Source organism: Passer domesticus, chromosome 9 (genome assembly GCF_036417665.1).
Source record: "Passer domesticus isolate bPasDom1 chromosome 9, bPasDom1.hap1, whole genome shotgun sequence".
In the NCBI taxonomy this organism is placed as follows: domain Eukaryota; kingdom Metazoa; phylum Chordata; class Aves; order Passeriformes; family Passeridae; genus Passer; species Passer domesticus.
The window spans coordinates 3,870,777-3,896,062 of NC_087482.1; the positions used below are offsets into that span (position 1 = coordinate 3,870,777).

Consider the following 25,286-nt stretch of genomic DNA (forward strand, 5'->3'; position numbering starts at 1 on the left):
GCACTGGTGCACACTGGCAGCTGGAGAAGAGAAGTTTTCTCAGGAATTGTTATTTTAGATTTGAGGGTTTCTTGTCTCCAGAGCAAGCGAGCAGTGCTTGCTTTGCTCTGTGTCTCTTGTTTTTGTAAGGTAAATGTTATTTTTTCTGCTTTTTGCTTTTTGGCACTACTTTTATCTCTACTGGGTTGGGAACTAGAGGTAGATGTTACAGGAGCCAACTCCCCCACGCCGCTGGGGCGCTCGGGGGAAGGCAGGCACTTTAACTTCTAGGGAGAAGCTCTCGACTATACGCGAAGTGATTTAAAAACTATATTGATTTTGAACACAGCCAGCCGAACTGCTCCTGCAGTCAGCTGGAGGGTTATGCTTTTTTTACGGAAGGACAGGCTTTTCGCAGGGTTTGATGTGAATGATGGAGTTTCGGAAACCTGCGGGACAACTGGGGTGGGTGGTGCAGGCAGCACGGGCGCTGGTGTCGACTTTTGAGGCGGTCTCGTGGGCTCAGCACTATTCTCAGCAAGCTCTTGCACTGCAATTGGATCGGCAGGGAGCGGCGGGACAGGCGGGGGCGGCGGGCTCGGAGCGGGGTCGGCCCGCGCAGGCGCCGCCTGCACCGTTGCGAATTCCGTTGCCGGCTGGGATGCAGAGAAAGAAGACACGGAGGCAGCTCCTGCAGCTCCCGGGAGCAGCAGCACAGCCGGGGAATCACTGTTGTTGATCGCGCTGCCTGGCAACACGGGCGGATCGGCGGGAGGCGGTTCCGGGTGCCGCGGCGCAGGCGCAGTCATCAGAGCCGGCGGAGCTGGCCCGGGCGGCTGCGGGGCCGCGGGCGGAGCCGGCTGAGGCGGAGCCGCGGGGTCCGGCGCCTCCCGCGGGGCTGGCTGAGGCGGAGCCGCGGGGTCCGGCGCCTCCCGCGGGGCTGGCTGAGGCGGAGCCGGATCCGCTCCCTCCCGGGGTGGGGGAAGCGGAGAATTCCGCGGTGAAGCGGGCGGGGCCGGCCCGGAAAGCGGCGGGCTCGGCTCCCCATCCCCCCCAAGAGAAGGAGCGGGGGGGGAAGGTAGATCTGTTTGCTCCGAGGGAGCGGAGAAAAACTTTTGCTCAGCTGTGGGCAGTGCGGGGGGAATGCAAACTCGCGGTTTGTCTTCTTTGAGAGGCTTCTCTCGTGCCGAAGCTGGCGGGGACAGAACGCGACTGCGCGCCCGAGCCATGATGTCCCTCGCATTGTGCCATTTTGCGAAAATAACAAAATAAATGTGCATGTGCACTAGAAACACCTCTGGGTACCCAACACCCTGGCCTTCTGCCCAATGAAAAGCAGTGTTCAAGACCTCCCAAAAATCTAAATCAAGGGAGTAAACGACATTTGTAAAAAAATCTATGAAATTTTGCCCATCTGAAAAACTCATAACACTCTCTCTCCCACGTATGATGAGTAATTCTGTCCTCGCGTCCCCATCTGCACCAGAATTTAATAACTTTCTCCTCTGACGCAGTAAAGGAACCTGAGCTTCCGAAGGTACATTTTCCCAACTTTCCTCCCACCTTTTGCGAATGGCAGGATCTTCAGAAAGGGAAAAAATAACAGTACCTTTAGACAGTGTCCTTGTGGATCCAGCTGTGCAGCTCTGCTGCTCTGCGGTCTCTGGACACAATCTCCAGTAAAGTCCAACAGGTTCTCCTGTTTGCCTTGGCTGTGAACTCTGCCCATCTTCAGGGTCTTGTTTCTTCAGCTCCAGGCTAGATTCCATGGTCACTCTTGGGGTGACCATCAGTTTCACACGTCCAGGGGTCACCAATTCTTGCTTTGACTGCAACCCCTGGTGCGAGGACACGAGGCTTGACTCCACTTTCATCAGAAGGCTGATTTATTATGATATATACTATACTAAAATGCTACATTACAACTATACTAAAAGAACAGAGAGAGAAAGATCAGAAGGCTACAAAGACAAGAATAGAACAGGAATCAATAACAAAAATCCTGTGACTGCGCACAGCCTTGACACAGGTGGCTGTGATTGGTCACTGATTGAAAACAATCCACATGAACCAATGGAAGATTCACCTGTGGCATTCCACAGCAGCAGATAGTTATTGTTTACATTTCTTTCCTGAGGCCCTCAGCTCCTCAGGACAGGAAAAATCCTAGCAGAGGCTTTTTCACTAAAAATCCTGGCAACACCATATTTTGCCCATCTATGGTGATCCAGCAGAATGTCAAACCCAAGAGCAATGCCCCAAGAGCAGAGGTGGTGCTGGGGAAAGGGAGGCAGGGCTTCAAAGTGTCTCAGGATGGGTCCCCAGCTGGACTTGGCTGTTATTTCAGCCAGAGCTTGGCCAGCTCTGTGTGATTCCAGCAACTGAAAGCTTAAGGACAATGACTCATCTTTGGGATTATGTTTTGCAATTCCTCCTTCATCACAGGGACCATGCTTAGAAGGTTTGCCCCCTTGCATGGTACGTCCATTCCCTCCCTTCTCTTTCTAGCTCCTCATATGTTCCTTTGTCCTCCATTTTCTCCAGGCCAAGACCCAGCACCAGAAGCCAAGAGAAGAGCCCGGAGTATGCAGGTAGGCACAGGGCTCCAGTGTACTGTTCACCTCACTCTTCCCATCTCCTGTGGTGATTTGGCACAGTCAGCTGTCCCACGTATTTAGGTGAACTTTTCTGTATTCCACATTTTGTCCGAAAGTGGCCTTTCTAGTCTTCACACTGAGTTGACATTTAGAAATCTTGGTTAACACCCATTCATTTAAAGGTATCTTTAAATGTATTTCAATTTCCTAATGGGCTCAGTGGACTCTCCCAGAGCCCAGTCCCTGGGAGTGTTCTCTGGTGGTGCAGTGAAAATTCCTCCAGTGTTAATTTTTGAGTGGAAGGAGCTGGAGGGGTACCTTGGGGTCTTGGATAAGCTGGGCAGGAAACGGATACATTCCTCTCCATCCTGCACATCCCTTTTATCTCCTTGCAGCCTTTCTAGTGCCAAATGGGGAATGGAAAAATAAGCCAATTAGCATGAAATGAGAAATGTTTCCACTCCTTCCGACTGCCCTTGAGGGAGAAAACCATTCCTTGAGGTAGTTTCTGATCTGAATCCCTTGAGAGTTGAAGGAGATTCCTGTGTATTGCCTGGTTTTGCACTGTAAGGAATAGGGAAACCTCCTATGATGGAAAGTCCTTTTGAATTTTCCAGTGAAGGAGAAGGAGACTTCCAAATGGCTGCAGCCTAGACAGGGTGTGAGTTTGTCATCCTCTGACAGCACAAGGCCAAAGCCACCTATGGCAGGTTCCCAATGACAAATCTCTTCCCCGGCTGTCTCTGCCTGTGTCAGTGCTGCAGGCTGAGGCTGGGAGAGGAGATGCCTCCTGCCTTGTCCCTGTCCCTGCCTTGCCTGATCCCTGACAAGTGGAATTGTGCCAGACAAAATGCAGTCTCTGGCACCTCTGGGTCATCCACTGCTTTCAAGCTGTAAGCTTCAATGACACTGTTGTAGTTCCTTTGGCATCTCTGGTTGTGTAATGATAGGAGAGATGAGACTTGGAGAAGTAATTCTGCTGATGCAGAAAGAGGGATCAGATCCCCTGGTCCCTTTGCTCAGGGTTAGTTCTGCCAAATCTTGGGTATGGCCCTATTTGGAATGACTCCTTCATTGCTGGAATGCATCTGCAATGCTGAATGCAGCACTAGACCAGTATTGCTCCATAAGCAGGGGGATAGTTTTTCTGGATTAATTCTGGATTGGAAATTACTTAAGTCGTTGAATGATTCCTCTCTTTTGTTACTGACCAGAGCATTGTTCAGGCTGAAAGGCCCCAGTTTTAAGAGAAGTGTTTGTTTTGTATTGCTTGGCTGCCTTTTTATTTTACCCTTTGTGAAACAATGTAAAAAATTAGTTCTCTTACTTCTAAGAGCTTGCATGCCTAACCCATTAGATGGATTGATTCTAAAAATGGGAGTTCACCGAACTCACTTGTTCCCTTGTGAGCGTGGCTCAGCCTCACACAGAGGTGAGGTGGGAGCTGGGCCACTCTCTGTTGGGAGGAAGGGTCTTGTGGCAGCCCAGAGAGGCTGTGCACATTGGCAGGGAACAGCTGTGCCCTGCATGTGCCCCTGCAATGAGCTGTGCTGCTGGCAGTGCCCCGTGGAGCTGTAGGGCTGCTCAGCTGTGGGGCAGGGAGAGCAGCAGCAGGGTGCATGTGCAGCTGAGCCATGGCTGGAGAGCACAGGGCTCTGGGCTCCCTGCTGTCCCAGGGCAGCCCAGAGGCCAGGCTGTTCCTGTGGCAGCTCTGTGGAAGTGGGGCAGGGTTTTCCCCCTGGCCTGCTTCAAGCTGCTGGTGGCAGGAGCATGTTTCCCTGTGCAGCTATTTAGAAGCTTCCAAGGAATCTGTCCCATGAAATACGGAGCTTCAGATGCTTCATCTTTGCACTGGGGGCTCTGTTACATTTTGTGTCTCCACTTTGCAGATCTGACTGGCTACACTCCTGCCACGAATCTTCCTGAGACACGTCCCGCTTCACTCCTTCCCTTCAAGCCCTTGCCTCCCATCCAAGAGAGCTCTTCCATCAAGCTGAGCAAGATGTATGATGGGGAGGAAGGGAAAGGGAAAAGTAGCACTGACAACGAAGATGTCAGAAGAAACAACGCGGAGCAGAGTTCAGAGGGAAAAGGACATAAGGTAAGGAGACCAAGCTAAGTCCTGGATGGTAGATTTTCATTTTATGTGCTGTAGGCAGAGCATGGAGGCCTTTTCCTGTGCTGTGAGCCCAGGGAAGCAGCTGAGCTAAGGAAGAGCTCAGCTGGACACTGCACTTCAGGCTGTCTTTGCCATGGGTGTGTAGGGCAGACGTCATGTCCTCAGCATGTATCAATAGCAGGAGAGGTCTTTGAATGGTTTCTGGGCTGTGTTGTAGTTCCTCGCCTGTCTTATGGCTGAGAAAACACCTACAAGCAGTCAGAGCAGCTGAAGCTGTGCAATCTGGGAAAGCAGTCCTTCCCCATTGAGTAATCTACAGGTATCTATGATGCATCTGTATGTTTTGCTGATGTTTTCTGTCAGCTGTGTCTGCTTTGGATGGAAAAAGATGATTGCTGGAACCTGCAAAGTCAGGTTGTCTGAGCTTGTGAGTGGTACAGCCATGCCCCCTGCACAGCAATCTCTGATGCTATTTCCAGAGTTCATCAGATTCTGGGCAGCTGTGTGCTCTGGCATGGCTTTGTCCATAGGGAAGGGATGGCAGGTGGCCATCGGGAAAGCAGCCCGGATCCCAGGCACACGATTTTCTTTGCACCAGGGCCAGGATGTGCAGTTGTTCTGGGTTTGCTGTGGGGTGCAGGAGGAGACAGATGAACAACAGTTTTGGTTGACAGAATGTCCAATCAAAGGCTTGGGCACTTGATTTCAGCCTTGCAGAGAAAGGGCTCAGTGTATACAGGAACTGACCCTTTCAGTGAACTTTGAACAGGTCCTGGCATGGCTCTCTAGCGGGGCCAGAAATGATGGGATACTAAGCATGGGTGTGCATCTGCCCCTGCTGCCTCCTCCCCCATTCCTGGCCATGGCATGGGGGCCCTGGAGCAAGTTGGGCAGGCAGAGACCTTGCAGAGAGCAGCAGGGCAGGGAGCTCTGTTGAACTTCCTGAATGGCAGTGAGGCTGAGATGATGGATGTGTGGGAGCTGGAGAGCAGCGAGCATCCTGAGAGCTCAGCAGCAGCATCTGGGCTGCAAGGCTGCTGGGGAAGTGTAGGAGGGAAGGGCAGCAGCAGAAGGAATGAGGGACTTGAGACAAGCAGGTTTGGACATGCTGCAGAATGGCTTTGTGGGGATTTGGCTGGAGATCAGCACTGGCTGTGAGACACGTTAGGGGCAGGGAGAGAACAGTGATCTAAACCCACTGCCATGGCATCCAAAAGGCCAGGGGAGGCAGTGGCACCCCAGAACACCTTGATGTCAAACATGTGGATGCCAGCTGGGAATGTAGTCGCATTTCCAGGGAAGTGAGAAGGTGGGGAGAGCTCAGAAATGTGGGACATGGTCTCTCCCAGTTCCCTTTGCATTCCCAATCCACAGCCAAGCTGCTGCATCAGTTTGACTTTTCCTACCAGGTCCCAGTTAAGAGCATTGATAAAATTCTTGAGGCATCAAAGGGAGCAAGTGTGGATGATTGATCTGAGCACTGTGTTCTACTCTTTCCAGACCTCCTTGCTGTATTCCACGGGCGGGGAAATGAAGAAGAGACAATTGGGAAAATCTTTGATTCCCCGTCTGCGCAAGGCAGGAATTCCCCCTGTGGGCAGTGCTGCTGGGTCTGTGCACAGCTCTCCAAAGATGGAATTGCAGGAGTCCCAGGAGATGAGGTAAGCCAAGGTGTCTGCTGCTCCAGTGTGCTCTTCACCTCACTCTTCCCATCTCCTGTGGTGATTTGGCACAGTCTCCCATGTATTTAGGCAAACCTCTGAATATTCCGCATTTTGCCCATCCAATGTCAAACCCAAGAGCAACGCCCCAAGAGCAGAGGTGGTGCTGGGGAAGAGGAGGCAGGGCTTCAAAGTGTCTCAGGAAGGGTCCCCTGCTGGACTTGGCTGTTATTTCAGCCAGAGCTTGCCCAGTTCTGTGTGATTCCAGCAACTGAAAGCTTAAGGACAATGAATCATATTTGGGTTTATGTGTTGCAATTCTTCCTTCATCACAGTGACCATGCTAAGAAGGTTTGCCTCTTTGCATGGTACACCCATTCTCTCCCTTCTCCTTCTAGCTTCTCATATGTTTTTTTGTCTTCCAGTTTCTTCAGGGCAAGACCCAGCAGCAGAAGCCAAGAGAAGATCCCGGAGCATGCAGGTGGGTACAGGGCATGTCTGTCCTAAAATGATCATTGGGATCTTGACTCAGAGGTGACACTTGGAAAGCTTGGATAAAACACATTCATTTAAAGATATCTTTAAATTAATTTCATTTTCTTGATGGGCTCAGTGGACTCTCCCAGAGCCCAATGACTGGGAGTGTTCTCTGGTGGTGCAGTGAAATTCCTTCAGTATGAAATGCTGAGTGGCAGGAGCTGGAGGGGTAGCTTGGCTCCTGGATGTGCTGTTCAGGAAAAGGAAACATTCCTCTCCTTCTTGCTCATGCCTTTTATCTCCCTGCAGCCTTTCTTGTGTCAAAATTAGAGTAGAAAATGAAGGAATTTTATGAAATGAGAAATGTTTCCACTCCTTCCTCCTGCTTTTGAAGGAGTAAACCATTCCTTGAGGTAGTTTCTGGTCTGAACCCTTTGAGATTTGATGGTGATTCATGGATTTTTGGTCTGCACTTGGTTTTTCGTGGTTTTTCACTGTAAGGAATAGGGAAACCTCCTATGATGGAAAGTCCTTTTGAATTTTCCAGTGAAGGAGAAGGAGACTTCCAAATGGCTGCAGCCTAGGCAGGGTGTGAGTTTGTCATCCTCTGAAAGCACAAGCCCAAAGCCACCTGTGGCAGGTTCCCAATGACAAATCTCTTCCCCGGCTGTCTCTGCCTGTGTCAGTGCTGCAGGCTGAGGCTGGGAGAGGAGGTGCCTCCTGCCTTGTCCCTGTCCCTGCCTTGCCTGATCCCTGACAAGTGGAATTGTGCCAGGCAAAATGCAGTCTCTGGCGCCTCTGGGTCATCCACTGCTTTCAAGCTGTAAGCCTCAATGACACTGTTGTAGTTCCTTTGCCATCTCTGGTTGTGTAATGATAGGAGAGATGAGACTTGGAGAAGTAATTCTGCTGATGCAGAAAAAGGGATCAGATCCCCTGGTCCCTTTGCTCAGGGTTTGTTCTGCCACATCCTGAGTATGGCACCTTTGGAATAACTCCTTAATTGTGTATATGCAACTGCAATGCTTACTGCAGCTAGGGAGAGGTAGTCCTCAGTAAGTAAATGACATTTTTTCTGGATTAATTCTGGACTATAAATCACTTCTGTCATTCATCCTTTCCGGTCTTTCTTTTGTTACTGACCCAATCATTTAGCAGGGTGATAGAATCCAGTTTTAAGACAGGTATACCTCTCATAGTGCTTGACTGCTACATGATTTTATCCTCTGTGAAACCATGTGAAGAATTAGTTCTTCTAGTTCTACCAGCTCTGTTGGGGAGTGTTTCAGAATGACCGGCCATCAGCTATTTCTATTAAGGACATTTTGAATTGTCAATATCAGCCAAGATCAAAATTATTTTGAGATAGGTCATGTTTATTTGGGTTTGGATGTCTCTGCTGAAAAGAAAGCAGAGAAGAAACCCCTGGAACAAGGAAGCAGAGCAAAAGTGGAACTTTTGGATGAGCACTTTGTTCCCTGCAAATACAGGATTGCAGAATGCTGGGCACATCTAATGAGGAAAGCAAAGCTTCTTTTGCTTCCAACACGTGGTGCCAGAGATTTACAGGAACCTTTGCTTCCATTCCCAGGCCTCTCACTGAGTCAGGCCAAGGAGACAGATCATCCCAGCAGTCCTGGTCTTAGGAGTGACAAGGAGCGGAGGGACAGCTTTGGAAAGGTAAGGGATAAGAACAGGGATGAGCAGACTTCCTTTCCAGTGGCTGTTTAGTGCTTGGCCCAAAATGCCACTGAAAATCATAATCTTCCACTCCTTGGGGGAATGGGGATTCTCTTGGGAATGTATTTGACAGCTACAGAGCAATTGCTTGGCTATTTCCAGTAGTGCCAAGGTGACTGGTTTGGAGATGGTGCTAAGGTCACGCCAGAAGCATTCTTTATGTGCAAAGGCTGGTTTAGAGAAGTTCGGAATGGCAGATCATGCTAGACATCAGTGAATGTGGGAGAAGTGCATCCTTGGATGCAGAGAAGCAAAGACTCTAATGTTGAGTGTAAGCAAGGCTGCAAACTAAAATGGGAGAGTTTGCTTTTTCCTGGTTACCTTTGTGGCTGTATCTCACAGCCCTCTCATTCTCAAGTTTTCTGCTCATTAACATCAGCATTTGTGCAACTTGTTTTCACAAGACTCCTCCTTTTGGTCTGCTGGCCTCAGAGACCAAGTCCTTCAGAGCTGAGTCCTTCAGAAGCCAGGAAGTGAGAAACAGCTGCAATTCCTGGCCATGAGTGTTAAGCAACAGTCATTCCCCCTCCTTGCTGGGTATTGCACATGGTTTTCGTTCTTCTGCCATGGCCTGTAGGAACTGCACTGCCTGCTCACTCTCATGTGAGCTCTTCATCTGTCTTGGAGCACTCCTATGACTTTCATGCTTCAAGCAGGGCTTCCTGACATAGGTTGCAGTTGCAGCAGTGTGAGGTTGTGGCAGTGAAGTGTTCCACCTCACTGTGTGTAATTGCCGAGGCGAGCATGGGAGACATTCCTCTGAAACTATTGGAATGGATATAGAGCTGCATGGAAGACTGTGGCACTCTGCACTCTGTGCTCCTGATGAGGTGTTGTGTCTGCTTGGTGTGTCTCTGCTTACAGTCTGTGATGTGTTTCCATTGCACCTAGACCCGCGCTGAATTGTGCAGGTTGTCTAAAGAGAACTTAGAGCAGAAGAAAATGGAGATTTTGATGGAAGAGATGAAGAGGAGACAAAATGAGAAATCATTGCAGCTTCCTCCAGAGACATTTGAGCCTGGAGATGCAGCTGAAGCAAGTAAGTGGTGGCAACACTTGTAGTGGTCCTTTTTGACCACTTGCTTGCCCTTTGCACAATGTTGCAATCAGACTGGGGGGGCTGTTCTGCTTGCATCTGAGTAAGAATCTTGCATTAGGATTTAATTCTGTTTCCCAAAGAAAAATAGAGAGACATGAAGTGTCTTGCCCATGGCCTCATTGAGTCAGTAACAGAATATTAGCTTCCCACCTCCACTTGTAAAGTCTTTCAGAGTAGAAAATTCTGTCTTGCAAAGTACACTGTGGCTTCAGACTCTCTCCTGGAGAGCAGCCTCCAGGGAAGGTGAGGCCAAAAGGATGCTTTTCAACCAGGCTGCAACCTGGAAGGAACTAAATTCCATTCCTTCTGATGAAAGCACCAGAGATCCTTCTCCTGCCGCTCCCTGCTGAGGAGCTGGCGCTGTAGAGCTGTGCTGAAGCCCCAGGCAGTGCTTGTGTTTTCGTCCCAGGAGCAAGCAGCGTTCCCAACTGAATCCTGGCTGAGGGGCTCAGCCTGCAGGGCCGTGAGTGCTGCCCGAGGGCGGCAGCGGGGCCCTCAGGGGCAGCACTCAGCCCGAGGGCATCACACCAGGCTATCTGCACTTTGGTAACTTCCCTGCCTGCCTCTGGAACAGAAGAACAAAAGCAAAGCAATACTCTGGGTTTTCTTTGTTTCTTAGGAGAAGCGTCACTGCAGTTTGCTTTTAAACTAGAAGAGGGCAGATTTACATTAGATATTAAGGAGAATTTTTTTTTAAATGAAGGGGATGAAAAGCTGGCAGGATTTGCCAAGGGAAGCTGTTGTTGGTCTATCCTTGAAGGTGTTCAAGGCCAGTTTACGTAGGGCTCTGAGAAACCTGATCTAGACAACGTCCCTGCTCACAGGGGTTGGACTAGATGGTGGTTAAAGGTGCCTTCCAGCCCAAACTCCTCTGGGATTCTGTGATCACTGTCCCATGTTAGTGTGCCATTGTTATACTTGTAGTTCTTTGGGACAACAAAGAATGTTACCCAGCTCTAGCAACTTCTCTGGCCTTTTCCATCGTCACCCCGTCCAGCACTCTCCACTTACAGGCTCCTCTTTGGTGCCTGCAGGCTTCAGCCTACCACCTATCAATGGCACAGCTCCCAGTGTACAGAGAAAAGACCCTGGTAGCGCCATGAAGAAAACGGTCGTGAGAAAGCAGGACACGGTGCCCTTACAGCCCAGTACGCCCACCCTCCATGGAGATGGCAGCTTCCCACGCAGCTCCTCGGGTAAGCCTGCTCCATGGCAGCATTTTCCTGCAGGGGTTTGTCCTTGCAAAGGGAGCACAAACTGCCTCCTGCCTCAGCCAGCACAGTGGGATCTTGGGTTCATAGTGTGTCCTGAGAATGAACAGCAAATCTACTTTGGAGTTACTCCAGCTTGGTAGTCTAGAATATTTGAAGTCAATGGAAACAGAGGCACTGTCAGGTGTGAAGGGTCAGGTGTGGCTGTTCCCTGGTTGTTACTCCCTGGGGATTGAGCTGGGCCCAGCAGGGCTGGGTTCTTCAGGCTTGGCTTGGTGCTGTCACGAGGCAGCTGCGGGTCTCTCCTCAGGGACTTGCCGAGAGCCCCTGTCCTCAGGGCTGTGGGAAATCAGGGTGCTGAGACAAGAGGGGCACCTGAGGGGTTCCCTCCTGGGCTGGCCAGTCCTGCTGTTGGCACTGCCTGGCAGGGAGCGGGAGCTCTGCGGCCTCAGGAACCTGCCGCTGGCTGTGGCACCTGTGGCACTTGGAGCTGGGGCTGTGGGGCAATTGTCAGGTTTAGCCTGGAGTTGTGCTCAGCTGGGGAGGCTGAGAGAAAGCAGGGAGCCCCAGGATCCAGAGAGCAGGGAAGTCCTTGCAGTGACCTCGCAGACAGCCACTGGTGCCCTGCGCCGAGAGGAGCCGCTCCGTGAGCACAGGCAGAAGGACAGAGCCTTTTCGGACCCACAGCAGGCCTTGCAGGAGGCACTGTCCTTGCTGGGCAGTGATGACTGGTAAGAAAGGCCCCATCACTCTGTGTCCCTCTTGGCGTTAAGGTCGGTCAGAAGCGAGTCTTGCTGGTGCCTCTGAGCCCCGAGAGCCCAGAAGGCCAAAGGGCACTGCTGAAACCACTGTGGAGCTGTGAGAGGATAAAGAGTGGAGAGCAGCCTTTTCTTGGCCTTGCTCTGCAGCACTGCTCCAACTGCAGCAGGTCCATGCTGTTTCCTGGCTTTGGCTGCTGCTCCATGGAGCTGCAAAGGAAATGCTGAGGGAAGAGAGAAAGCTGTGGGACGAGATGCTTTGCTGGCTGAAGGCAGAAGCAGGATGGCAGCAGTTTTGAGTGTAGAGATTTGGGTGCCTTGGGCCACTGGCCCAGTGGGACTGAGTAAGATTCCTCTCTGCTCCCACTGCTGACAGCAATGGCAGGGACTCCTGCATGTGAGTCCCAGAAGCTGCTCCAGGCAGCTCCTCTTTTTGAGAAATGGACTGAGTTGTGCCTTCAAGTCCTTCTGCCTACCATTACTCCTGAAGGGCTCATGGCAGAAGAGAAGGAAAGAGAAATAAAATCCTCTGGGAATCTTGCACTTTTGCAATTCAACTTTTCCTTCTCAAGGAATCATACGGGCTTGAGATGTTTTGTCAATACTCACAATGTGTCCCAAAACTCTACACAGACAGAAGGAGGCCCAGAGGTGATACCCTTCCAAATGTTAGGTGATATTGGTTGTCTTTTTGATGTCTGGGTTAGCATCCACTCACTGGTGGATGCTTCATTCTCACAGGGAATGAAAAATTTCACAGCATGAAAAATTAGCCACGTTGCATCTCCTTGTGCAGTCTTCTTTGCTTTGCCCTTTCTCTTCTGCTTTCTCTTCCCCATTTCTCTTTGATGCCCTGGGAGGTGCAGAGAGCTTCTGCAGGTGTGGGGGTCTTGATGACACTCAGGGGTGCCCATGGGATCAGTTGCCAGCCCTGGCTGCAGCCCTGATGCCTCACACACCTTCCTGTAGCTGAGGGCCTGCACAAAGCAAGTGCTGAGAGATGGAGTTGTTTGCACCTTTTCAATAACACTTTGCTGTTGTGGGCATTGTTTTAGGTCGGAGTGTTCTGGGAAAAGCCAGAGTTTTAACAGTTCTTGCCCAGCGGTGGAATCTTAATCTTCTGGGACATCCTGCTGCTTTTTTGGGGAACGTGTGAGGTGGAGTGGGTGACACACAGGCCTCGATTGTAGAGTGGAAACTCAGCTCCAGAGTGCCAGTGCAGACTCTCAGTGCTGAACTGCCTGCTGGGGCTGCCAAAGAAGGAAAATGTCCCAGTAACAGCCCAATGGGACTGTGTCTCAGGGACAGGTACAGGGAGGTGACAAGAACCAGCAGCATGGCCTGGCCTCACAGCTTCTAGGAAGCAGTGATGACAGAGGGACTTAATAGCAGAGATTTTCAGAAAGGTCACAAATGAAGACTCTGAAAGCCCTCTCTTTGCCTCTTGGATTTGTGTATGCTTTTGACAGCCACAGCATCCTGTGGCAATGTGTTCCACGATTTCATTAAGTACTCCTTGAAAAGCACCTGCCATGCTTTGACTGAGCTGCCAGCCTGGTGATTTGAAAGGGTGCTGCCAAGTGCTTGGGTAGAGAGAAAAATCAATCTTTTTTGTACTTGCCTTTCAGGGAACGGAAGAAGAAGGGACTCTTGAACATCACACTGCTGGCTGAGTCCCATTCAGAAGTCCTACTCTGTCGGCTTCGTGAGATTTGCTTGGCAGTTACCAGAGAGGTGAGAACATTTCTCTGAATTGTCCCCCATACTCGATACACGGCTTGTAGAGTAGAATATGTGCTTGTTCATCTCCATGTGTGCTCAGGGACTGCCTTCATTCTGGTTTTAGACCTTCTATTTCTAGTGTCTGTCAGCTATCTGTAGGATCTGTGTGTACATGTAGCTGTATTTACTGTCAGGTCGGGTATCTGACACTTGTCTGTGAGTGAGGTACCATTATAATGCAAGGCAGAAAAGAGACACTAATAACATGATATGCCAGATTCCCAATCTCTGCCCAAGCTGTAATTGAACACTGCAAATGAGTCTGTAGACCTGAGCCTGTGTTTTCTGTTTTCTGCCTGGGTGCTTCAACTACAGGTGTTGCTTTTTTGAACAGGAGCATCTGACTGTTTTATCTTTATGCCTTGTGCCTTTATGGTTTGAAAGCAGCCCTTTCTTTATTTTGCTTCTATGTTTTTCAAATAAAAGGGCCTAAAATCAAAGCAGTAGACATTATAGAAGGTTTAAGTGGAACACTTTAGTGAAGCCTATTTTTCATGCCTGCAGTAAGAAGGTGTGTGGGCAGAAACTGGTGCCAGAGTAAGTGTCTTTCATGCTTGGGCTCTTCTGCTCCTACTGTGCTTTTATACACAGTGGGACGTGTTGTGATTTCCTGGGAGTCTTGTCTAAGGAAACTGGTTTTCTTTGCAAGGTGATGCTTATGTTTCCCCTCATGACTTCCCCAGGTGACCAACCTCCGGTCCAATGTGTCCTGCTCTGCAGTTGTCACTCTGGGAGAGCTCTTTGCGATCTTGGGGAAGGACATGGACTCCGAGGTGGATCAGATTGCTACAGTCCTTCTCCACATGTTGCGGAACTCCCCAGAGTTTATTCAGAAGGCAGCCTGTCAGAGCCTGGGCATGATGGTAGAGAACGTGATTCCTACACGAGCAATGACTGCTCTCATGGACAATGGAGTCAAGTAGGTTCTTCTTCTTTCTGTGATATTCTTGACCTTCTAGTGTGTGGGTGAGGGAAGGGATGACAGAGAGAACAGGAATGGTGGAAGGGAAGGGCCCTGTATCCTGCATCTCCTGTGGACTCAGTGACTTGATTCTCTGATCAACCTCATTTCTCCTTTCTGAGAAATAAGGAGGGTACTTGCTGGGGCATGGAGCACATCAGGGAGAATGTGCTGGGTGTGGCACAGCCTGCACAGCAGATGCAGCTCCTGCCAAAAGGAGTCTTGTGTGACTGTCCTGGCCTTAGAGCTGTGTTTTCTATTCAAACTGATGTTTCATGTTAGCCCTGAGATGATGAAGCACTTTCCAGGCACCCTCACTGGCTGAGTGCCATGTGACAGCTGAAGCAAATGCTGCCTGAAGTGTTGGTGCTGGGCCTGATAGTTCCCAAGAGACAGTCTCTAGAATAGGACAAGCTGTCTGAACTGACTGCCACCCTTTCCTCAGCTTTGGAATATGGTAAAGCACTCAGACGTATCCCTTGCCAAGCTTTACAAAAGAAACAGGCTGCATTGCTGGGTGTTCCTCAACTTCACGGCCCACGGCGTGTTTTCTCTGCATTTGTGTTTTCCCAGGGGTCTGCAGATTTGGGGATGAATGGGTGGAAAGAGCCTCATCCTGCTGCAGCTCTGGGTAGTGGGTGCCCTCTGATGGGTCAGCACGAATTGTCCTTAATTTCTAAATAATTCATATGTAACCTATTACTTTAATCTTTCTCCGAGTAAACTTTGGGAAAGAAATTGAGCATCCAATAGTGCAGGGAGACTGAATGCTTCCCTTTTCCATGCAGACAGCCCATCTGTACAATGCTAACTTTGTGTTTATCTGAGGACAGAACCTTCTACATGTGTCTGCAGCTGCAGGGAGAAGCCAGGCTCCTTCCCCCAGCAAGGACAGGGAGCAGGCTGTGGCCAAGGCCTGTGCTGCTGCTGCTCCTTCTCCCTGTGTCCCAGGGTTTGCTCTCTCCTTCCCAGGAGCTGCTACGTCCCGGCACGGAAGTGTACGGCCGAACTCCTCCTGTCCTTGATGGAGAAAATGGGAGTCACGAAGCTGGCAGGCACACCCAGGGCTGAGAGGCTGGCACAGGTGGCAGGGACACTCGCTCAGGACAGTCACAAGGACACGAGGTAATGATCTTCTTTCACCTCCTAAAACAGGAAAACCGTTTTGTGTTTGGCTTTAAGCTAAAACCAGAAAGAGTGGAAACTCAAGGCAATAATAAGTGACCTCACAGTGTGGCTAAGGGGCATAGAATCATGGAATATGCAGAGTTGGAGGGGAACCATGTAGATCATCCAGTCCAGCTCCCGGCCATGTGCAGGACAGCCCAAGAGTCACTCCACGTGCCTGAGAGCATTGTCCAAACGCTTCTTGAGCTCTGTCAGGCTTGGTGCTGTGACCACTGCTCTGGGTTGTCTGGGGAAATGACTGTACTGGGTAACCTGAGGTTGGCAGCAAGGAGCATTGCCAGCTCCCTGTGACTTGCGAGATTCTTTACTGAGTTCACAAGAGCTCTGATTAGCCAGTCCAACAGTTTTGTTTAGCCTTAGGCGCACAAGAGAAAGCCAAGTGTAGGCTAATGTTCATCACTGAAGGATCCCAAACATCTGTTTCTCATTAACTTAAGACTTCCCTAGAAATATTTTAGAGGTCTTTAGCCAATGTATTCAGTCTTTCTAAACCTCTTCTGCAGATTTCTAGAGTGCTATTATCTGTGGCTCAGTGACCTCCAAATTTCTTCTTGAAGACAATTGTGGTTTCCTAGTGGCAAAATCACCCCAAGCCACCAAAATCCCCTTCCTTTGATGATGAAATTCCCATTAATAGCTGCCAAGAACACCAGAGCAACTGGCTGCCCATGTGTATACAGATAGTATAGAATAGTCAAAAGCAAGGATGAGGTGTTTTGTCCTGGCTTCCCTGCCAGTTAAAGGAAGGAAAATGTATGTGCAAGGGCAGCAGAACACTGCTAATAGGCTCTGACAACAAAGCAGATGTGTTTCCCTTGTTGCCTGGGATCCTTTGATCCCACAGAAGCACACCCTCAGTTTCAGAGAGAAATGGTATTTTTCTGTTGGCCCACATTCTCCTCTTGCCTCTTGTGTTCAGCTGACAGCACTGTGCAGTGTCAAGTGAGGTAAATCCCCCTCTTTGCTGAGTCTAGGTAACGCCTTCTCATGCAAACATTGCACCCGATGAGTTTAAGGCATCAGCCTCTTCTGTTAACACTTTTCCTTTGTTCACTTTTCTTTTGTTTCCTTCCTTCCTTCCTTAGGCATTATGGACAGGAGATGGTGAAGATGTTGCTTAGTAATCAAAAATTTCAAAAGCTTTTGGAACAATCTCTTTCCACGCATGACCTGGAAGATATCCTGAAGAGAATTAAGAAGAAAGTAAGTGCTTGGCAGGACAAATGTCTCCTTTGTGCAAGTATTGCCACTGCTAATAGGAGATCAAATATACCCAATGTGTCTGTATCTCATTCCTCTTTTGCTGAATCATTTTATTCCTGAAAATGAGCTGTTAATCCTCAGCCTGTTCTTCTGCAGACCACACAGGAACTGTATTCTTAGGGGAAAATACTTTGAATATGGGTCACAAAGAGGAAAGGGAGAGAGGAGAAAATGGGTTTACATTCATGTTTAAGCCCCCACAGCACTCTCCCTACCCTGCCCTCAGTAAAGCAATTAAGTGACAATAGTGCTTCTGAACATAACAGAGTCTTTGCAAAAGAGACTCTAAGTCTCTTAGTACTACCAAGAAAATTTCCAAATATACAAAAGATGTCCAAGTCAATCCTAAATACTACAATTATTTTAGGACTACTGCCCTGCTGTCAAGCCCTGTGGAGCTGGAAGAAGCTTGGTAAATTCAGCAGCATCCAGTGGAAAATCATTTTTTTGATTGGGAGGGATTTTATTCTTTTTATCTACATTACAGAAGGGAGTTTTTCTTTGTGCAGGGGCAGGGAGAGTAAGTGTTGAACCAAATCAACTTCCAACACAATGGGCCAACCCCCAAAGAGTCCAATTTTTTCTGCTGCTTCCTTTAAGACCACTCATTGCCTACCAGTTTGCATAATTCCCATTTATGGTCAAAACTCATAAATTTGGGATTTTAGACAGCAGCTCAGTCTGGTAGCACCCATAACCTGCCTTGGGCTACCAAAAACAAAGAGCTGGCATCACTGAATCTCTGGTCTGTTTATTTCTGTAAGTTAGGAAATGTTTCCCTAGGCCTTGGTAGCAGTGATCCTGGTTCTAACTGGTGTTTTAAAGAGGGAATTTCCTAGTTCTATTCTAAAGATTGATGGGGTTTCTCTGTGTCTCTGTAGGGGATGGAAAACCAGAAGGCTGAACACCCACCTGTGCAGGAGCCGGTGAAGAAGAGGAATGAAGGCTCCAAGGAGCCCCAGGCCACATCACCTCCTAGCAAACGGTACTGAGCACTTTTGCCAGATGTGACAAAGCCCATGACATGCTTCACATGCCTCTTCCTCAGGCACATCTTTCTGATGGAGATGACCAGTGTCAAAGATTGTTTCCTTTCCCTACAAATGCTCTAGGATAAAAAATATCTATTTCTGCATTGTGTTGAACACAGCTTCTCTGGAGGGCTTTCCACAAATACTGGGCGACAAAAAGTCACCCATTGCTTGCAGTTCAGATGATCCAGTGCAGTGGCAAGGGCAGGGCTGTGGAGGCTAGGAGAGGGCCAAGTCTGTGCTGCCTGACTTGAGACAAGTAAATTCAACCAGGGTTTTTTTCATCCAAGTGGAGTCCTTTTTAGATGGGTGTTTTAATGAGAAGTCCCAGTCTAGAGGCAGGATGCCATTCCTCAAACAAGCAGTTCCCTTCCATGAGGTTTGGTCTAGCTGATTGTTGGTTTTCTTACCCTCAAACAGCAGTACCAAGTTTGAGTAGTAAGGAGCAAGACAATTCCTAAGCCATTTTGGTCAACAGGTATCTCAAGGTGGACTTTTTGTCTTGTGATTCCTGTCCTTCCTACAGTTTGCTTGATGGACAGCGTGTTTGGTTTATTTCCCCCTGTGCTGCAATCAGCATTTAAGACAGGAATTTGGTCCTTGCTGTCTCATCATGCCAGTGGCAGAGCTACTTGTACTGTTTTCCTCTGACAACAGAGGGGGATTTATTTAGCTCTGTCATGCTCAGCAGTGGCAAGAAAGTGACCACATGCCTCAGTAGCATAGCTAGCATCTTCCCATTCTCATGGAAGAGGCAGGTTGATCCAAGAGGATTATTCCCAGTGGGTTTGTTACGCTGTGCATCTAGTTTCTAGGGAAGCAAATGAAATGTGAGCGTAGTTCTGGGATGTCTGATTTCTGTTTTTCTCTCTGTTACTGATTTTCTGGATCATTTAGCTATGCCCCTGTTCATCTGTTCAGATGCATCTGAGCTACTTTTGCAGATTGTCATGCCTGGTTGTAGAGACACTTCTCCAGAGTGATGAGTTTCCTTATTGTAAGACACACACATCCCGTATGAGGAGGCATTTAAACTTGGAAGCAGTGTCTCTCTTTCCCCACAAAGTAACGTGGCCTGTGTGTCTTAGAAGCCATCTGAAGATAGAGCAGATGCATCTCATCCTTGGTTTTCCTGCGTGAGCACTAGAAGAATGTGACTTGCAGATTGTTTCCCATAATGATTGTCATGAGGTCCACATTGTTCTTCACTTCAGAGCCTCATGATTTTCTAGCTTGAAATCACATCATTAGGAAAGCTCCCCAAGATGTTTGGCTCACAATTAACTGAAGGGATTATCAGAAACAGATCCTAATTTGACTTTGTTTTCCAGGGCAAAGTCTGCCACTGGTGGACGCCGCCTACACCGTGCAAGAGCCCAGGTCACATTACCTGCATCTGTGGAAGAAAGGGAGCTGCTCCAGAAGCTTTACCATCTCCTGGAAGCCAAGGCGTTCCAGACACGGATGGAAGGAGTGGCACTCCTCCTAGACCTGTCCAAAACCAGACCCCAGCTGATCTCCACTAACATTGTCCAAGTATGTAGGATATCTTCATTGCTCCTTTCATTTAGCTCCTTTCCCAAGCCTGCGGAAGTAAAGTTAATTCAGTGTGTCTTGGCACTATATCCTGGCTGTTTGGGACAGACTGGCCCTTCTTATCCAGACAAATTAATTGAGCTCCAGGCTTCAGGACAAGTTATTTCAGTCCAGCTGTATTTTTCTGGCAGGTGCCTATTGCTGCTGTTCATCAGATGATGGTAGAATTTTCTGCTGGTGTAACCTCTGCTGTCTCCTACTCCCAGTTGGGTTAAGTGGAGGGAATTGAGCCATTGAAGACATGGCAATTATTTCTAGAGAAAAAATGGGTTTGCATGGGGAAGAGAAGTATCAGGCTGGGTTGGTTTAAACAAAATGTTTTTAAAATGATACTTCTGTGAACTCCATCTTGTCTTGCACAGGTAAAACTCATTTCCATCCTCGTCCCTATTCCTCTTGGTAAAGATGGTGCTCACCCTTCTTGGGGAGCCTTTTTTTCTCTTTGGAAAGGAAGAAAACAAATAAGGACAGATCCATCCCTTCTCCTCCCTGTAGCTGCTTTTCCCCTTTTTCCAGAAAAGTGTGCCTGATAATGTGGCTGTCAAGGGACTGAACCTGCTGGAATGAGAGCTGTACAGCACATTATATTTCACAAGTCCACCTGTTAGTCAGAGCAATGGTCTGGATCCTGGAGGAGTTGATCTGAGCCCTGCCCTTCTCCAGACACAGGTTCTGAGACAGAGAAAATAAAACTTAGATCTCCTCCAGCCATAGTTTAGGCAAAATCATAGCTGCCCTCAATACTTGAGGCAACTGTATAAAAAACTGGGCATTGTAAACATCTGCTTCCATACTTGTAAAGCAAAGGTAGTCTTTTGAATTAATAAATGGAATTGATTCAATGATTTATAGGATGAGAGAAACACCATAGGAATTTTTCTGTCCCCACCCAAACCTCTTAAAAACAGATGAAAATCTTTCAAGCAGCATGAGGTTGTGCAACCATTCCAGTGAGTGGCCCACAGGAAAACAGTGAAATTGTGCAAGCAAGGGCTGACCTGAGAGAAAGGATCACTTTCATCTTTTAGATTCCTGAGTGCTCATTTCTACATCGCTTCTTCAAAAAAGGTCATTTTAATCAAGCTTTCATGTTGTTTGTTCTCTTCACAGATTTTTGATTATTTTGGCCTGAGAATCTGTGACACACATAAGAAAGTGAAGCAGAAGGCGCTGGAGGCGCTGGCAGAAATCATAGGACTCCTGCAGGATGCCATGAACCCATTGATGATCCGTTTGGTTGAAGGCATAACAAAGAACCTAAACTCAAAGGATCCTGGGGTTCATGCCGCAGCTATGACGCCTCTGGACCAATCTGTTGTGCATTTAGGTAAGGCTGAGCCCTGGCATGGACTCTCCTCACCTGTGTCTCTGTCTCTCCGACACAAGAGAACGCTGAGTGCCTTGGTAGCTGTTGCTGTCTGTGGAATGCTCCAGCTGACACCCACCAGAAGCTGTGCAGGTGCAGTCCTTATGCACCATCCCCAACTGGCTGGAATGTGCAGCAGCATTTGCCAACAGTCCCAGGAGCCCTTGGCTCTGTGCTGCTGGTCTGAAGAGCAAGTCCTGGACTACAGCTTTGCTGCAATTCAGAGGCAAAGGGGTTTTGGAGTTTGCTTGGGCCCCGTCTGACTTGCCAAATGAACAGCTTTGCTGTAGGCATGAAGGGACACCGGCCCATCAGAGCTTCTGCACAGCAGCCACCTGGAAGGCTCTACATTATAGGCAGTAGCTGCCTGTTTTCCACCTTTCTTCTTTGTCTTCTTTTTTCAAAGGGGACCATAGGATTCATCAAGTTCATTTCTTTATAACACATGGGTCAAAATCCATCTGTCAATGATGCCTTGTTCCACACGTTGTTTTGCATGGGACAAGAAGGAAATGGCAAATACCTACAGAGGCAAGGGCAGCTGTAAATTTTTCTGCCACACAGATTGATGTCAGGTCTGAAAATGCCACACTGGGGGAATATGGCTGAACAATGGAGTGTTGAAGAGGCAGGTCTTCAAGGGGAGTTTCCACTTTCTCCACCTCAGCTGCTCTGCGAAGTCATGGACTGCCTGACTCAGTGCCTTTCTGTGTCCCAAGTATGGGCTTCTTCCTTTTGGCTCTGGGATGCAGAACCTTTTCATTGCTTCCATGTGACTGAACTCTCAAGGACCCTGATGTGAAATGTTTTAACATAGCTCCTGATAGAGCAGACAACTTTGGATTTACAAATGTGAAAGGAGAGCTTTTCTTTTGGCATTTTAAACACCGACAAGTAGGCTGGAAGGAAAGAAGAAAAGGATTCAAAAATCAGCAGAAATGGACTTTATTGTATAAAATGGGGTTGCCCCTGCCCTTTTCCTCACCACTGTCCTCTCTCCTATGCCCTCAGAAGAGTGAACAGAAACGTGTGTTTCACTTGTAGATGAAGTATCACTGATGAAAGAGCTCTGCCACCAATGGAGACAACTGAGTGGCCAAGCTCTGCTGGATGTCACGGAGCGTATCACAGGTACGGCCTCCCCTTCTAAGCCAAGAGGTCTCCGAGGGAGTATTTACAGGGAATGCCAGTGAACAGACAGTAGAGTAGCTCCTCCACATCAGGAGGTGCTGAGCTCTCACTTGGGCCCTTCTCAAGTCCCATAGTGGCCAGTGTCTTTAATTGCATTTAAACTCAAATGAAGTCCCATTTTTGAATGGGTACCATAACCCTTTTCCTGCTTAGCCAAATTGGTTTTGGGTACTTTCAGGAGCTCTTTCAATGTTGATGACTGCTGGTGGATTAACAGCATAGAGGAAATGAAGTTTCTTCCACCACAGAATAGTAAATGGCTACTACATAACAGTTTGCCTGATCAGGAAACAAGACTGGTCTCCTGAGCGTTTCAGGTTTTGATCTTTCAGCCAAATCTGCCATGCAAGGAGCCTGTTGGTAGTCACTTTTTGTCTGTGTTTGATATAGTTCAGCAGAGAGCAGATTCCAGAGGCAATGTGAGAAAACCCTCGTGTTTTGGATAAATTTCAGTCCCCTGTGTAGCTTTTTTCTGTCTCTATGCCCCTATTTCAGTGCACGTTGTAAGAAGAAATGCTATTAACATTGGGAGGGAAAATGTCATTAAAATGTGGAGATGCTCAAGTGCCGGGGCAAATGCAAAGGGCAATGGGTCTGGGTAATTCTCCAAGACACCCTGAGGTTTGAAACAGCTCTTTGTTGGAAGCCACAAAAGCATTCTGCCAAAGACACCAGGCTAGTCTCTGGTGGTTCTCATCCAGCTGTCAAGTAGCAGCCATCTCTGGTGGGCTGGAGTTTTGAAGTGTGTTCTAATACTGCCCTTTGCTGTGGGCCACGGAGCAAAGGGGAGAGCCAGATTAGACTTTTGGCCCTTGACATCAAAGTTACAAAAATGGAATCATTGCTTTTATTAGAAATCTCTCAATTGCCTCTCTAGGGTGCATTTCCAAATCTTCTAGGTGGGTTTAGACAACTTGTTAATGGAAATAGAAGGCTATTTGACGTTTCATTCATTGTTCATGCAGAAAGAAATTGTGCAATAATTGAGTAAAGGTACAAAGTCTGCCACAGGTACAAGGCTCTGGTTGGAGATATTAGTCCCGAGGGGTTGGTGGTTGTGTTTCAAGGATGATCAGCGGCTTTGCCCATTTCTGGGTTGTGGGGCTGTGTGTGCTGTTTCACTGATCTTGGCCCGAGAGGCTTCCAAGAGGCAAGAGCAGAGGTAGATCCCTGTTTGCATGGAGGCTGGTGGGTAAGCAGCTGTGTCTCTCTCCCGGCAGTGCTTGTGGAATGGGCTCATGCCAGGAGCCCTGAAGCGGTCGAGCGCTACGCCCTGCCCGTGCTCTGGTCCTGCCTGGAGAACAAGGCGCTGCCTGTGCGAAGCGCCAACGTCTGCGCTGTGGTCACCAAGCTGGCCTGTGCCTTCTGCGAGGCACTGGGCAGCCAGATCATTAAGTTTGCTGACAGCACACCTCCACATGTGCAGGAAAACCTCAACAGCCTTCTGGACTGGTGAAGGTTTGATGTTCTCCAGAAAGCGGACAAGTTTCTGAGCTGGACACCACCGGACGTGACTTTTCAGCTGTGCCAGAAATGACAAAATACTAAGGAAGGGTGTGCACCTGCCCCCGCTCTGTTATCAGCATTGCCCTTCCTAGTCATGACATGGGGGGCCATAAGCAACTGCAGACTGATGACTGGGTAAAGATGAAGTATGGATCAGCCTCAAGTGAACCCAGACTGAGGAAAAGGTGAAGACTAAGCATGGATCAGCCTGAAGCAACTGCAGACTGAGGACAAGGTGAAGACCAAGCATGGATCTGCCTCACACAGAGGTGAGGTGGGAGCTGGGCCGCTCTCTGTTGGGAGGAAGGGTCTTGTGGCAGCCCAGAGAGGCTGTGCACATTGGCAGGGAACATTGGCTTGAATTACACAATGGCTGTACACATTGTGCCCTGCATGTGCCCTGCAATGAGCTGTGCTGCCGGCAGTGCCCCGTGGAGCTGTAGGGCTGCTCAGCTGTGGGGCAGGGAGAGCAGCAGCAGGGTGCATGTGCAGCTGAGCCATGGCTGGAGAGCACAGGGCTCTGGGCTCCCTGCTGTCCCAGGGCAGCCCAGAGGCCAGGCTGTTCCTGTGGCAGCTCTGTGGAAGTGGGGCAGGGTTTTCCTCTGGTCTGCTTCAAGTTGCAGCCAGCAGGAGCATGTTTCCCTGTGCAGCTCTTTAGAAATTTTCAAGGAATCTGTCCCATTAAATACGGAGCTTCAGATGCTTTAGGTTTGCATTCCAGGCTCTGTTAAACTTTGTGTCTCCACAGATACGACTGGCTACAGTCTTTCCAAGAAGTTTTCTCTGGACATTTCTGATATTCCCTTACCAAGAAAGTCCTTGCCTCCAGTCCAGAAATGCTCTTTCCTCCAAGATCAGGAAGAACCTGTAAACTGTCCAAAGAATGTTTCAAGAATAGGATTTAGGCTTTAGGATTATCAAGAATAGGATTCATTAAGAATAGGATTCATCAAGAAAAGTATTCATCAACAATAGGATTCATCAAGAATAGGATTCATCAACTATAGGATTCATCAACAATAGGAGTTAGGATTTTGGAATAGGTTTAGGCTTCATAGTTGCAGATGTATCTATGTTCTGATAGTTTTGAATAAATGTGTTTGATTGTATATTTAAATTTTGATGACATATTTTAATTGTATATATTTTATTTTGATGATTTAAAAAAACTTAAATGAATCAATTAAATTTAAATAAACCAAAAGAAGAATGTGACACCAGGATCTCCTGGAGATTATGGGAGTACAGTGTCTCACCAAATCCTTTCTTCACTGGGCCTCTCTTCTTCCTCTTTTGCCATGTTTTCTTTGTGTCACTTGTGCTGCTGTTTTTAACTTGTCATGACAACAGGGCCACACATTGACATGTTTGGGGGACAATGGATCCAAAAGATCCTGTATGGTCAAAAGTTTTCTACCTAGATGAGTTCTGTGCTCACCAAAGGCCTGAGCAAAGAAACAAAGAGAAGTGTGCCCAAATGCCAAAGCTTTGCTCCTTTGCAATCTTGCACAGAGCTGGCTCACAGGTGTCTTCAATCACAATTTCATAGGTAAGAAGAGGTCGTGTATTTCACTGGGAAACGATGCACTGCTTTGGAAAAGTCATCTGTATATAGATTTACCCAGGCCAGCAGTCCAACTTTGTTGTTTGCAACTTGTTTGCAGAAGGATGAGTGGACTGGGAGGCCAATAACGAGTGACAAGGTTTCCTCAAACCTAAAGTGCAGCCTGTGTGCCATTCAGCCCAGAGCTGAGGGATCAT

The 25,286-nt window shown here is 48.4% G+C and overlaps 1 protein-coding gene across 1 annotated transcript; it reads left to right on the top strand.

Moving 5' to 3' along the window:
- The first annotated feature begins 1,525 nt into the window (after positions 1 to 1,525).
- Positions 1,526 to 24,767, top strand: LOC135308308 (TOG array regulator of axonemal microtubules protein 2-like). The gene is made up of 19 exons (XM_064433249.1): positions 1,526 to 2,440; positions 2,524 to 2,570; positions 4,466 to 4,677; positions 6,196 to 6,356; positions 6,782 to 6,837; positions 8,425 to 8,513; positions 9,465 to 9,612; positions 10,707 to 10,868; positions 11,657 to 11,741; positions 13,270 to 13,375; positions 14,107 to 14,342; positions 15,357 to 15,509; positions 16,658 to 16,775; positions 17,717 to 17,820; positions 19,198 to 19,402; positions 20,573 to 20,789; positions 21,873 to 21,959; positions 23,240 to 23,794; positions 24,274 to 24,767. The coding sequence occupies exons 1-18, from the start codon at positions 2,397 to 2,399 to the stop codon at positions 23,473 to 23,475; spliced, it is 2,466 nt and encodes an 821-aa protein (XP_064289319.1). The 5' UTR covers positions 1,526 to 2,396; the 3' UTR covers positions 23,476 to 23,794; positions 24,274 to 24,767.
- Positions 24,768 to 25,286: the final 519 nt, after the last annotated feature.

Bases quoted from the DNA above. Each gene is read 5' to 3' on its own strand.
- LOC135308308 (XM_064433249.1), top strand. From the start codon at position 2,397: ATGTTTTGCAATTCCTCCTTCATCACAGGGACCATGCTTAGAAG. The intron at 17,821-19,197 runs GTACTGAGCACT...TTTGTTTTCCAG, and splicing joins ACATCACCTCCTAGCAAACG to GGCAAAGTCTGCCACTGGTG. The intron at 19,403-20,572 runs GTATGTAGGATA...TTCTCTTCACAG, and splicing joins TCTCCACTAACATTGTCCAA to ATTTTTGATTATTTTGGCCT.